Genomic DNA, 13,024 nt, shown 5'->3' on the forward strand with positions numbered 1-13,024 from the left:
AGAACAGTTGTTCCTCTCGGCCTTTGCGAACATAGCATGTATGTATATAATTAAGTCTAGTCTTTAGTGTTGTTAGGATAGATGGTAAGTTTTAGCTGTGTTATATAATAAAAATGAAGTTTTTTGGGCTTCTTGTTTGTTTTTCCCATTTTGGATTTTTTCTGTTCACGCTACCAAGGTATGCCCCGATCACTGGGTTTCAAGCTTTGTGCTTCTTGCTCCAGGCCTAGGCCAGTGAGTGACCTACAAAATAGCTGCCTGAAGTGCTTTCGGGGAAGCACAAGTGAAGGACCCGTGCCAGATTTGCAGGGAGTTCAAGTCGAGGACTAAGGATAGGCTGAAATTCCTGCTGATGGACGCGGTGCTCACCATTCCAGTCTGACTCTATGCCAAGTGCTACAGCTTCAGTGAGAAGTGCACCTTCCACTTTATTGGAATCCCGGCACTGTTCTTCCTTGCCCATGCCAAGGAAGAAATACAAAGCTTCCAGAGAGGCACCAGCCAGGAGATGGTCCCCACCCTTTAAATCTGATAAGAGGATCAAGAAGGCATCGAATAGTGTGCACCTGAAACCTAAGCACTTCTCATCCAAATCAGAGCCTAAGTCAGCACAGTCGGCTTGGGTTCTGCAAGGAACACTGTTATCTTCTTTGGCCCTGCAACAGGAGACCACCTCAGTGTCAAGTACCCTGGAGAAGTTTGCAGCAGCAAAAACCTGCTCCTCTTCTTGGTGTTGATGTCTCCTTTCTTACAGGTGTCTAGTTCTTTGGCGCCGCTGCCACATCTGCCGCTTATTCAACCTCCAGTAGTTCAGTTGCCTGCTTCCTGGACTCTGTTATGATGGCATCACTGCCTTCATCGCCAGGCTCTCAACAATGGTCTCTGGCACTGACTGGATTGGTCCTGCCATCGTCAGAAGAAGGGGAATCCTCATTGGACTCAGAGGTGGGATCTTGCTTATCACAACCCTGATGCAGGATCCGTCAGTCTCCGCACAGATTCTCTCTTTTCAACTACCCCCAGAACCCTTCAGTGGGACCTGCAATATCCAGATATTAGGAAAGGCAATATAGAAAAACCTGTAGGAGAACACTTCAACCTCCCTGGCCACACTATAGCAGACCTTAAGGTGGCCATCCTGCAGCAAAAAAACTTCAGGACCAGACTTCAAAGAGAAACTGCTGAGCTTCAGTTCATCTGCAAATTTGAAACCATCAGCTCAGGATTAAACAAAGACTGTGAATGGCTTGCCAATTACAGAACCAGTTTCTCCTCCCTTGGTTTTCGCACCTCAACTGCTAGAACAGGGCCTCATCCTCCCTGATTGAACTACCTCATTATCTCTAGCTTGCCTGCATATATAAACCTGCCCCTGGAAATTTCCACTACATGCATCTGATGAAGTGGGTATTCACCCACGAAAGCTCATGCTCCAAAACGTCTGTTAGTCTATAAGGTGCCACAGGATTCTTTGCTGCTTTTACAGATCCAGACTAACACAGCTACCCCTCTGATACTTGATACCAGCATAAGTTTGTAGCATAGAGCAGGGCTCAGTCCCCTCATCCAGAAGGGCTGAGTCTGTGCACCAAGCAGCTCCGTTCCCAGAGTCCAGCACGGGGCCCAGTACCGAGCATCAACAGAATGTTCTAGCATGGGAAAACGGGCAGTAGAAGAGGTTCTGCCCTCTCAAGTCTTGGCTTCCTCTTTGCCCTCTCCAGACGAGGCCATTTCATCCAGCAGCTTCACCTCCTCTTGATGATTTGAGGTTTATCAGGAGTTATTAAAGAGAGTAGATATATAGAGCCAATAAAGACTTTATGGCAGACTCCATCCTTTTTACCTCCCACCTCTTAAAGGGCAGAAAGAAAGTAATACATACTGTCGCAAAGGTTTACCTTTATACTCGCCCACTTCTGGGGTCATTAGTTGTTGCAGAGGCTAATGAGAGAGAATGACAGCCTTCCAGTCCGAAATCAAATGATGCTAAGAGCTAGACTTACTCAGCAGAAAGATTTATTCAGCGGAGGTTTGCAGTTGCATATCACCAACCAACCGGCTCTGTTGAGACAATATGATTTTAATTTGTCAGGTTCCATGGAAAAGTTCTAGGAGCTGCTTCTGGAGAATCCTAGGCCAGAGCACTCTTCCCTGGTCAATGAGGGCATAGTGATCATGAGAACTTCTCTGCAGGTGGGATTGGACTCAGCAGTTAGAACCATGGCCTCAAGAGTGGCCGTACATAGATCATCCTGGTTGCAGTCTTCTGCTCTTTCTGCTGAAGTTCAGAGTGCTATCCGGGATTTGCTATTCAGTGGTCCTTCTCTAGCCTCAGACCAGAGAAACAGCAAAGGCCATGGAGTTAGGGCCTCTAGAGCAACCCTGAAGTTCTTTGGTTGTGCACATCTGCCCCGGTTAGGAAGCATGGTTGGCCACAGCAGACACACTGCTCCTCTCCGACAGGATATATCAGAAAGAGTTTCAGGGGTTATATGTGTAGGTCTCCCCCTCCTGCTGCGTTGGCACTAGCCCTGGGCCCCTCAAGACACATAGGAACCACTAAGCAGGCATTTTAATGGGCCAGTCAAGGTTGACATACTAGTCACTCTCTCTCCAGACCTGAACCTCCTTTGCAAACCATCTTTCCCACTTTGTCAGCTCTTGCCAAGGCTGTAAGCGTCAGCTGAGCACTAACAAATTCTGGAAACCAGACCAGCTCACCTGTATGTTAGCATTGTTCAAGATAAGTATTAGACTTGTAAGTATGTGTTTAGTGTCTAGGCTATATGGAATACTTAAGTTGCTGCATGCATTAATTTCACTTGTAGGTTCCATAACAGATGCCTTTTTACTGACATGGGCAGGCAGGCTCCTCTGTGCTTTCCCACCAGTCCCACTCATTCATAGAGTATTGCAAAAGATAAGAGAGGATCAGGCTGGAGTCATGCTTACAGGCCCAGCATGGATCCATCAGCACTGGTTCTCCATGTTCCTGGCGCTGTCAATGAAACCTCCAGTTTCACTTTCATTATCCTCGGATCTAATCTCCTAGGATCACGGGTGCCTACTCCACCTGAGCCTACAGTCGCTTCTCTTAACTGCATGGATGCTCCATAAGGTAAATGCTAGAGAGCAGGCTTGCTTGAAAGATGGTCAGGTGGTCCTGCTAAATGGTAGAAAGTCTTCTATAAGAGCTATTTACCTTGCTGAGTTGCAGGGTTTCTCTATCTGGTCTCACCAGTGTGGCGTATCACTGACCAGCTTCAGTTCACCATATTCTGAACTACTTACACCAAGATTTGACAGTTCCATCAATGTACATCTGGCTGTTGTTTCACCTTTCCTGAAGTGGACAATTGCTCTATTTTCTCAAGTGACCTGGCCTTAAAATTTTTAAGACTTGATCAAATTATATCCTCAAGTGCAAGACTGTGTTCCCCCCAGAGGATCTAAACTTATGCGCGCCCCTCCTCCCATCTGAATCATTGGCTGCCTCCTCGCTGCTGCATCTGTCAATGAAGGTAACATCTTTGGTGGCCATTATCTTGGCTAGAAGAGTAGAGGAGCTGCGGGCAGTAATATCAAGGCCTTTATATACAATCTTGTTTAAGGAGAGGGTTTACTTGCATCCTCATCCATCCAAAGTTCATCCCACAGGTGGTTTCCTCTTTCCACATCGACTGGCCAATTTTTTTGCTTGTGTTCTACCCAAAAACATATACAACCAGGGAGGGAAGAGTGTTTGCATACCTTGGCTGTTAGGAAAGGCTTGTCCTTTCACCAGAACAGAACCAGTTTCGCAAATCTTCCCAGTTGTTTGTAGCAGCGGCAGACAGAGTAAGAGGTCAGTCAGTCTCCTCCATCCAGAGAACATCTTCCTGGATTGCATCCTGCATACGCATGTACTATGACTTGGCTAATGTCACTCCACCTGACAAAGTCACAGCTCATTTGATGAGATCACAGTCAGCCTCGGCAGATTTTCTGGCACAAGTTCCAGTTGAAGACATTTGTAGAGTGTCAGCCTGCTCCTCAGTCCACACACTTCCCATTGTACTGTGGTTCAGGACTCCAGAGATGATGCGAGAGTGAGGTGAGTTGCTCTCCAACCTTTATTGAAATAGACTCCAATCCCGCCTCCTGTCTTACAGTTTGTAAGTCCCCAAGAGCGGAATGCACATGTGCAGTCACTCAAAGAAAAACTGTTACTAACTTGTTCCCTAACTGTCATTCTTTGAGATATGTTGCATACGACCATTCCATCACCCGACCTTCTACCCCTCTTCATCAGAGTTACGGCAAGAAGAACTGAGGGAGGCTAGAGACGACTCTGCCCTTTATACCTGCACGCAGTGGTGTGTAGCAGCAGGTGGAGCTTGAGCCATCCCAATGGGTGCCACTGAGGGGAAAAGTTTCTGATTGCTGTGCGCTGGGCACACCAATGCCAAAGAATGGAATGGACGTGTGCAACACATCTTAAAGACCAACAGTTATGGAACCAGGTTAGTAACCAATTTTTATCACTTCTAATGGGCTAACCATAATATCCTTAAATTCAATCCAGCCTGAGAGTCAGAGAAGATATGAACAGCTACTAGTTTTTATTTTATTGCTGCCACTGAAGAGTATCTTCCATAATGATTCAACGAATTAATGTTTTGCCTTTGAGAAGAAAGTGATAGCTATCTGTAGGACTTGACACTAATAATTAAGTTATGCAGTAGGTTATTATCTCCTTGCTGTAATAGTACATAAATTTCCAGCATATGTATGGTTAAAATATATATTTGAATGGCCACATTACTGAATTAAATTCGTCTTGAACATAAAGTTTTAAAATTCATAAAAAATTACTCAGTTCAGTATGCGCAAGATTCTCTCCCAACTCGCATCTTATTATGAATATTTACCATATTGTTTGCTTTATAGATATGGAGGCCATCCAGCTTTTTACAGGCATAAGACCAGCACAGGCAGAACCCTCCCCATGTTTTATATTTATGATTCTTATGTAACAATCCCTGAAATATGGGCAAATCTATTAACTGTTTCCGGATCCCAGAGCATTCGCAATACTCCATATGATGGATTATTCATTGCACTTCTAGTGGAAGAAAAACATAAACATGAAATCCACAGAAGTGGTTTTGATGGAATTTATACATACTTTGCCACCAATGGTTTTTCTTATGGCTCATCTCATCACAATTGGCCAAGTCTAAAAGCCTTTTGTGACAGCAGCAACTTAATGTTCGTTCCAAGTGTCGGACCAGGATACATTGACACCAGCATCAGACCATGGAATAACCACAACACGCGCAACCGTGTTAATGGGAAGTATTATGAGACTGCCTTCAGTGCAGCACTTTTGGTGCGACCAGAAATTATTTCCATCACCTCTTTCAATGAATGGCATGAAGGGACTCAGATTGAAAAAGCTGTTCCTAAGAAAACTGGACAGGTAACTTACCTGGATTACAAGCCTCATAAACCAACTGTGTATCTGGAGCTCACTCACAAGTGGTCTGAGAAATACAGTAAGGAAAAAGAACAATGGCTTATGTGAGGTGCGACTGCTCCTGTTTGTAAATACATTCAGTCCATCTCAGAGGTGGAAATGACACTGGGAATTCTAATTCAGCCAATCAAGATGGCTTTTATCATAAATATACGTTAAAAAAAAAACAAACTTTTGAATGTAGTATGCGCTATTACTGTACCTGTTAGAATTAATTTTGACTCCTTTTAGGGGCTAAAATAATAGTGAGCAATATTGCATCTCTAGGCTATTTTAATTGGAGAATATTTTGTGAAATGTTAGATGCTTTTTATTCATAATCTGTATGTAAAGCTTACAGAAACTCTATCTGGAATAATTCAGAGGTGTCTCAAGTAAAGTGAGACAGAATTTAGCATATTTACTTTTATTACCTTTAGCTATATAGCCGTGTTTCAGAGTTGAATTCTACTGTGATTAGAATTTTGTCTCGATAGTTCCTCAGAGGATAAATATTTGTGGTGCATGAAATAACGTAGCAATTGTTATATCATTTGTACACCTTGTAGCAGGCAGAGAGTTTACTTTAACATTTGACTTGTGGTACAAACACTAAGACGTGTGAAATTGTTTTGAAATTTACAACTTTTGGTTTCAAAAATTGATGAAAGGGTTGTTTAACTCCAGATTAGTCTTGTATTTAGATTTTGCATTCTGTATTTTTTTGTAACTATGGAGTGTCAACAAAATGCATTGAGATCTTCTAAGTAGAATAAAATTAAAGAAGGAATAACAGTAACTAAAATGAGGGGGGAAAAGTATCTGAGTAATGAAATTGCTCAAAATAAGAAAAATCGGTTTCTTAAACAAGATTTTCTTTAATGTTTACCAGGGATAGAATTTTTTTTATTACTTATTGCAGACTTAGATCCAGTGTTTGGAGGGAAAAAAATGAAAAGATTACAAGTCACATAAGTATTTACTAGTCCTACAATTGATTCATTTTCTAGAGTAGTCTTTGTTACATGATTTTAGCAGCACATAGTCTTTGGCCACTAGAATGAATTTGTCTGTTACCATCTGAAATCTTAGCTTTCAAGTTTTCAGACAGTTCATTGGTTTCCTGTAGTACTAAAGGTCGCAGCTACCAAAATCATGTCAGAATGCAGGTGAGGAGAAAATACAGCAAGATAGTAATTGAGTGATGTTCTTATTGCATTTCATAATGTGCCATTGCTAGAAATGGGTGCTTAATACTGTTTGAAAAGCTGAGATTCTCAGGTTTCAATTATTATAACTCATTCCTTTCTAGGCCTGGTTGTTTCTGGGACACCGCTCGACAATGGTCTATGTGTAGCAATGCTTTTTTGGCACTTACCCTGTTCTGAATAGAGCAAATCCCCAAACTTGGACCACTGTGGGTTTCACTATTTGGTTTCATAGTTATGGTGAATTTGAGAGTACTTTGGCAAATATTTAATCTGTAGCATAGTATAATTGCTTTTATTTTATTTTATTTTATTTTTTACTTACTTTAGGCCCTGATCCTGCATTGTGATTCACATGTAAACTGCCCATTGGAGTACCATTGATTTAATAGAATTTTGTGCAGGCACAGTAATCTGCCCATGCAGTCGTAATGCAGGATTGAAAAAGTGAAACTTTTTTTTTTCTGAAACATGTTTAAATTTAATCTTAATGACATGATGTTGCTGATATTTGTTAGTGACTTCTTAATGTGAAGGAAGGAAGGGTTTATCTGAAACTTGTCTCCATAGATTAAAGATGGTTTTTTCACCAAACTTATGTAGGGAAACTGTCTGAAATCTTTAACTGTTTTATACATCCAGGCTGGCAAATTGTTTGTAAGATTTCTCTTCAAATTATTTAAATGGTTCTATTAGTAAGCCCCCAAACATCTTAGACATGGAAATTCCAACTTATTTTTAACTAAGATTAACATATAGGACCATATTCTCAGCCACAGCCCAGGATTGTGAGGTGTAGCTTACAAAAGGGGCTGCGGAGGAGCCATTTGTGGTTCCCAGTGGTGGGATCAGTTCTGCTCTCGTTGCGTCCCTAGTGTAGTTTAGAGCAGCCTCAAGAGTGTGTGTGTGTGTGTGTGTGTATGTATGTAAATAAAAGGAGGCGGGGGCTTGGGGAAGGGGAGAGAATAGAGCATTACCCTGCATCTTGTGTAATCACTTGTATCAGGGCAGAGTGAATGTAAAATTCTACTAAATCATAACAAATGTCCTGGTGCGACTACACAAAATACAGAATAGAGAGAATCTGACCCAAAGTGTGATAAGCAATAATCTTGGATCCTATCCTGCATTCCACGCATACCCATTGAAGATAAATTTTGGTATGCCAGAAATGCAGGATTGTTTCCCTTTTTTGTATTGAGAAGTGAGGAGTAGCTTGGTCCCTTCAATGTGCCTGAGAAATGCCTATCTTGACTAAAGGCTAGTCTATACTAGAAGCACTACAGCAATGCAGCTGTGCCACTGCAGCGTGTCTGGTGATGATATTCTGTGCTGACGGGAGAGAGCTCTCCTCTCAGCATAATAAAACTACTTCTGTGAGAAGGTCTCCCACCAACATGGTGCTGTCCACACAGCACTTATGTCAATATAACTTATGTTGCTCAGAGTGGTGGCTTATTCACACACCTGAGCAACATAAATTATGCCAACAAAAGCTTTAGTGTAGACCTACCCTAATATGTAGTCTGGGATGTTACAGTGCACCTTCAATATGTTGTATTCTGTTAAACGGTTTCTTCTAAATATTTTGCACTGTCAGACTTCATTTCTAAGGATCTCAAAATTCTTTTTCAAAGTAGGTAAGTAGTATTTTTATTTTTCAGATGGATAAACTGAGCTATAGATGATTTAGTGACCTGACCACAGTTACACAGTGAATCAGTGACCATGTAGGACATAGAGCAGGTATCGATTCTTTGCCCCCTGGTCTAACCACTCTCATACAGTCTCTTAAGGAAATTAATGTATGCACTTTTAGTATCAGTTCCTTAAATAACTATACCTATTTATTTATTTGTTTATATTTTTTACTTTTTCTTTAAAGTATTTACAAGCCTCAGAGTGCACAATTACTTCAGTTATTTCCTCACTAGTTTTCTATCTCTCAGCGACTGAAAGAGATGCTCATGCTTCCTCCTACATGAACTGGGAAAGGTTCAGACCATTAGTAGTACTTCTGAAGTAAGAGGTTTTGAAGGGAGAAAGACTCTTTAATTTCTTTATTCAAGTTTTTCTCAGCTTTAGGTCCTTTTCATCTCTTGTTTACTGCTTCCTAGCACTTTTTAGACAGTTTACATTCAACTTTTGGTTGTCTGTTTTTCCCCCACAGACAACATTTACTCTTCAAATTTGACTGGTACAGTCCCTCCAGTTTATGCTGGGTATGAAACTCTTTGCAATTATTGTAACCCCACTAAACAATTGGAGATATCTTTCTCTAGTTTAAAAAAATACTGCTTCTTAACAAGTGACTTTGCAGTGGAAGCACATTGTTCTCAAAAGTTCATATAACAGCACCAAAGGACAGATTTAAAAACAATATTCAGATGCTTGAAGATGCAATTAGGTGTCTACAAGGATTTTCAAAACCTCCTAGGTACCCAACTCCCATTGTAATTAAAATCCCATAACCTTTTAGAAATCCGGACTTACTTTCTACCCAGACAATACATTTATCAAAGTTTAGAATTAATTTCAGATTTGCCTGTAGATGAAGTGGCAGCATCCAGAGTCCCTGTTTTTGGAAGCAACAATATCAGTGCCTGAATATATAGTGAGTGTGTGATAAGGTATTTATGTTTTTGAGGGGTAGAGGAGCTGCCTTTTACTTTCTAGTAGGTGGAGTATAATAGCTCAGAGTAGAGAACATTTTCATAAAATTGGGTTGAGGGGAGAAGACTTCTGCAAACACAGTGAATCTCATTTCTTCACAACATGTAAGCAATCAACGCAAAAGAGTCAAATGGCCTTGAAAAGTGTTTGGAGTTTTTGTATTTTTTTAAGTTTTTAGGAACAGCTGCCCTTGGGGTATGTTCACCTAAAAGTCAGAATTTTGGTTGCAGAAAGCGATCCAGGTAAATATCTTGATACAGTGAGAGTGTATTTGAGGTTAGACTCTGGATTTGGACAGTATCCTCCACCTTTCCCTGAGTGTCAGTCAAAAACACATTAAAGATTTTAATAGCAATCATTGCATACTTAAGTGTAGGTAATTGTTTGCCATAGTATTCATAATAGATAATATTGCATTAATGGTAATTAGGCAAAAATAAAAACTATAAATGATTATTAAAGGCAGTCACTCGCTGATATATCTGTGCTCCATAGCAATGCTTAAAATCACTAGTGAAATACCACTGAGCAATCATAACTGGGGAAAGCAGTGATGACAATACTCAGGAAATGCTCTCCAAGGCCAAGTAGCAATGTTTCTAAAGCCAGATAATTCATGTATAAAAGTGTGTAAAGGCCTTATTAAGTCACTTGTAGACTTCAGCTTCTGACAGGTCCAAGTAAGTTTTTTTTATATACTTTTTTATTTATTTCCATAGGCTGTATCTAAACTGAAGTGTAGTCCATCCCCTGTACTCTCAGAACCCTTGTCTATATTGCACAGATTTGAAAAAGTTGCCTTGCCTTTTTTCCCAAGTAAAAGAGCATGTCTATCTATTTTGCACATACTGTTAACCCCTTATGGCTGTCATCTTGCGAATGCACAGCTTCAATCTTGGATCAGCTTTATTTGTAGAGTTCTTTTTCTCTTGTGGTGCCAATATTATGTCAAAGACTTAACAAGTTTTTGGAACAGAAGAAGCTGTAGTGTCTTTTACCATGAAATTCTGTACACACTGTGTACGTAGTATATACTTGCATATTACATACCTTTTGATAGTCTTTTTGCATGGATTTTTCAGGTACCCTTTATAATGTTTTACAGGAAAATATATTGTATATAGAATTTTTATTGCTGGTGGTAGGAAATAGAGATTAGTTCAAAACATTTTTATGCACTTGGACAAGTACATTATTTTTTGGTATCTTAGGTTTTTGCAAAACTTATGTACTTAAAGGAGAAAGACATAATTTGATTTAAAAGAATCCTACATCTATTCTATTTAAGATAAGGTAGAAATCTCTGGCAAACTGTTCTAGATACTGTAAGTATTAGTTCTGGTCCTTTTGCTTGCAAAGAAGTTCTAATTTTCTGTTATCTATATAAACCCTCACAATCTTTTATTCCTTTCTTTTTGTGAACCTCCTCAAAATATTGTCATAGTCTGTTACTTCTCTCCAGATTTAAATCTTAAATCTATTTTTAAAGTAACTTTATTTCTAAGAATTGCTGTATAGTTCCAATGTAACCAACTTGTTAACAATATTTTGTAAAAGAATGTGCTTATTATATGTATTTTATAAACAAAGCATGAATTTTACAAAATGTGTTTTTATGATTTTGTTGTGGATATTAATATTGTGTGCAATGGACATAGTTTAAATCAGTTACATTTTAGGTGTTTTATTTTCCTACCTGGCTGTAGAAATGTATTACTAATGTGGCCTAATTCTGTCACCCTTATTCAGGGTCCTACTCAATGTATGAGATTTGTAGCACAATCTAGCTCATAGCGAATCATTTGAGTACACAGTGTTTTCATTTATAATCATGTTTATAAAAGACTAGTTGCTTAAATGTTGATGAACAATAACTGTGTGCCCAAAATGTCAGAGTGTATGATAGTAGCAATCTCTAAGCAGTCACAGCGTAGAAAGTGAATTTTCTATCAACTATGACCTTAAAATTGAGGTGTCTTATGTGAGCCAATGCAATATCTAACATGGCGTATTGGTTCTTTCTATTAACCGTCTGCTGCTCTAATTTGTATATAAAGGAGATTGATTGGCACATGGCAGCTGAATAAGTAGTAAATTTTGGTGAACCAATTTCTGCTTTGTGAGCCAGTGCGATGTCAAGACAGAAAAAGTGAATAGTGATGCAGGACTTCTAATAGTACTAACCCATGAAACATACTGGGTCTGATCCTTATGTTTTTAAATAGGCAAAACTTCCACTGAAGTTGCATTTAATCCAGTAAAAGGCTCTCTCTGCAGTGCACAACTCACAAAAATACCCAGAGGCCTTTGAAAAACTTACCCAGGAGGTACAGCTATGTTTATCCAAAAGATGAAAAATGTAGGAATTAGATTTGCATTTTAAAGTGGTAAAAGGAGTAGTAGACTCGTGTGTGTGTGTGTGTAATTCTAGAGAAAAGCATAATAGCAATACTCACCCAGTCTTAATGCAGAAGGGTTTATGCCTGTTTTGCCTGTGGGAGAAAACTGGGATCAGGCCAGAAATCTGGCTGATAGACTCTCAAGATGCATTGTCCTATGCCAGTTAAAAAGCATCCAAAATATAAATGCATCACTTGCATTAGTTATTGAGGGGAAATCTACCTGTAAATAACCTATGGTTGGAAAATACCCTGTTCAGTTATTTATAGTATATTTTACTATTCACTATAGTGACATAGATGTATTCTAGTAAGAAACTACTGGGTTATAAATGTAATGTACTCATTCATTACTACATGTTTCTAGATATAGTCTAAAGTATTTTGAAGCCTAGAATAGTTTGTCTTGTTGCACTTCAATTTGTTGACCACTAAAATTTCAGTGACTTACCACTGCTGTTAATGTAGAATGTTTTGCTATGCACTGTGTTTAATTTACTGTAGCCTAAAGAAATACTATGCATGTCTCAGGAAATCCAAAATGTAATCAAATACAATATGTGCTTGAAATTTAAAAATTATATTAAGTACCTTGTTATGTAATTGTCACTCTAAAAGGAGACTGTAAATGATTTCTGGCTGTTTTGATAAATAAAATATCTCTATTACAATGTTTTGTGTAATTTACTGAAAATATGGTATTAAGAACTGATGATAAAATAGAATGAAATTTTAATTGCTCTTCTGTTTGTTTTCCATCAGCCTCTTATACTGAATACGGGATGCATGTTCAAAAAATCTTTTTCCTGTGAAACACAACGACAGCTGTCATAATGTAACACGGGTTATTTTTTTTTCCCCCTCAGCAGAATGTCAAAGAAAAAAGACAGCAGCTTTATAAGAAACAGGTATAGATACAGAAGAGCTGCATGTATTCCCAAATTTATCAATATTTATTTAGTTTTTTTTATTCTCAATTTATAAAAGTGCTTGTAAAAATTAAAAATACAGACCAGAAACTTACAAGGTCAAAGACCTCCAAAAGAGCCTCCTTCAAGTTCATCTAAATAAATTCTTCCTGGCACCTCCTTTTCCCATACACTAGTATTATGAAATCAGAATAGAAGCTTCAGTATGATAGGTGCCATACAGACACATAGGAAGGAACAGTTCTTCAAATACTTGCTCATGTCAGTTCCAAGTAGGGGTGTGTGTGCCATGTGCAGAGTAATTGGAAGGTTTTTCAC

At 39.2% G+C, this 13,024-nt stretch overlaps 1 protein-coding gene across 4 annotated transcripts in view; it reads left to right on the top strand.

Annotated features, from left to right (window-relative positions):
• Window positions 1-12,593, top strand: part of MANEA (mannosidase endo-alpha) — a 30,303-nt gene extending 17,710 nt beyond the window's left edge. For all 4 annotated transcript variants that reach the window (XM_030555965.1, XM_030555966.1, XM_030555968.1 and 1 more), the window contains one exon: window positions 4,930-12,593. In XM_030555965.1, coding sequence (XP_030411825.1) covers window positions 4,930-5,566 — 637 coding nt within the window. In that variant the 3' untranslated portion in view covers window positions 5,567-12,593. The remainder of the gene's footprint in view (window positions 1-4,929) is intronic.
• Window positions 12,594-13,024: the final 431 nt, after the last annotated feature.

Source organism: Gopherus evgoodei, chromosome 3 (genome assembly GCF_007399415.2).
Source record: "Gopherus evgoodei ecotype Sinaloan lineage chromosome 3, rGopEvg1_v1.p, whole genome shotgun sequence".
Taxonomy (NCBI): domain Eukaryota; kingdom Metazoa; phylum Chordata; order Testudines; family Testudinidae; genus Gopherus; species Gopherus evgoodei.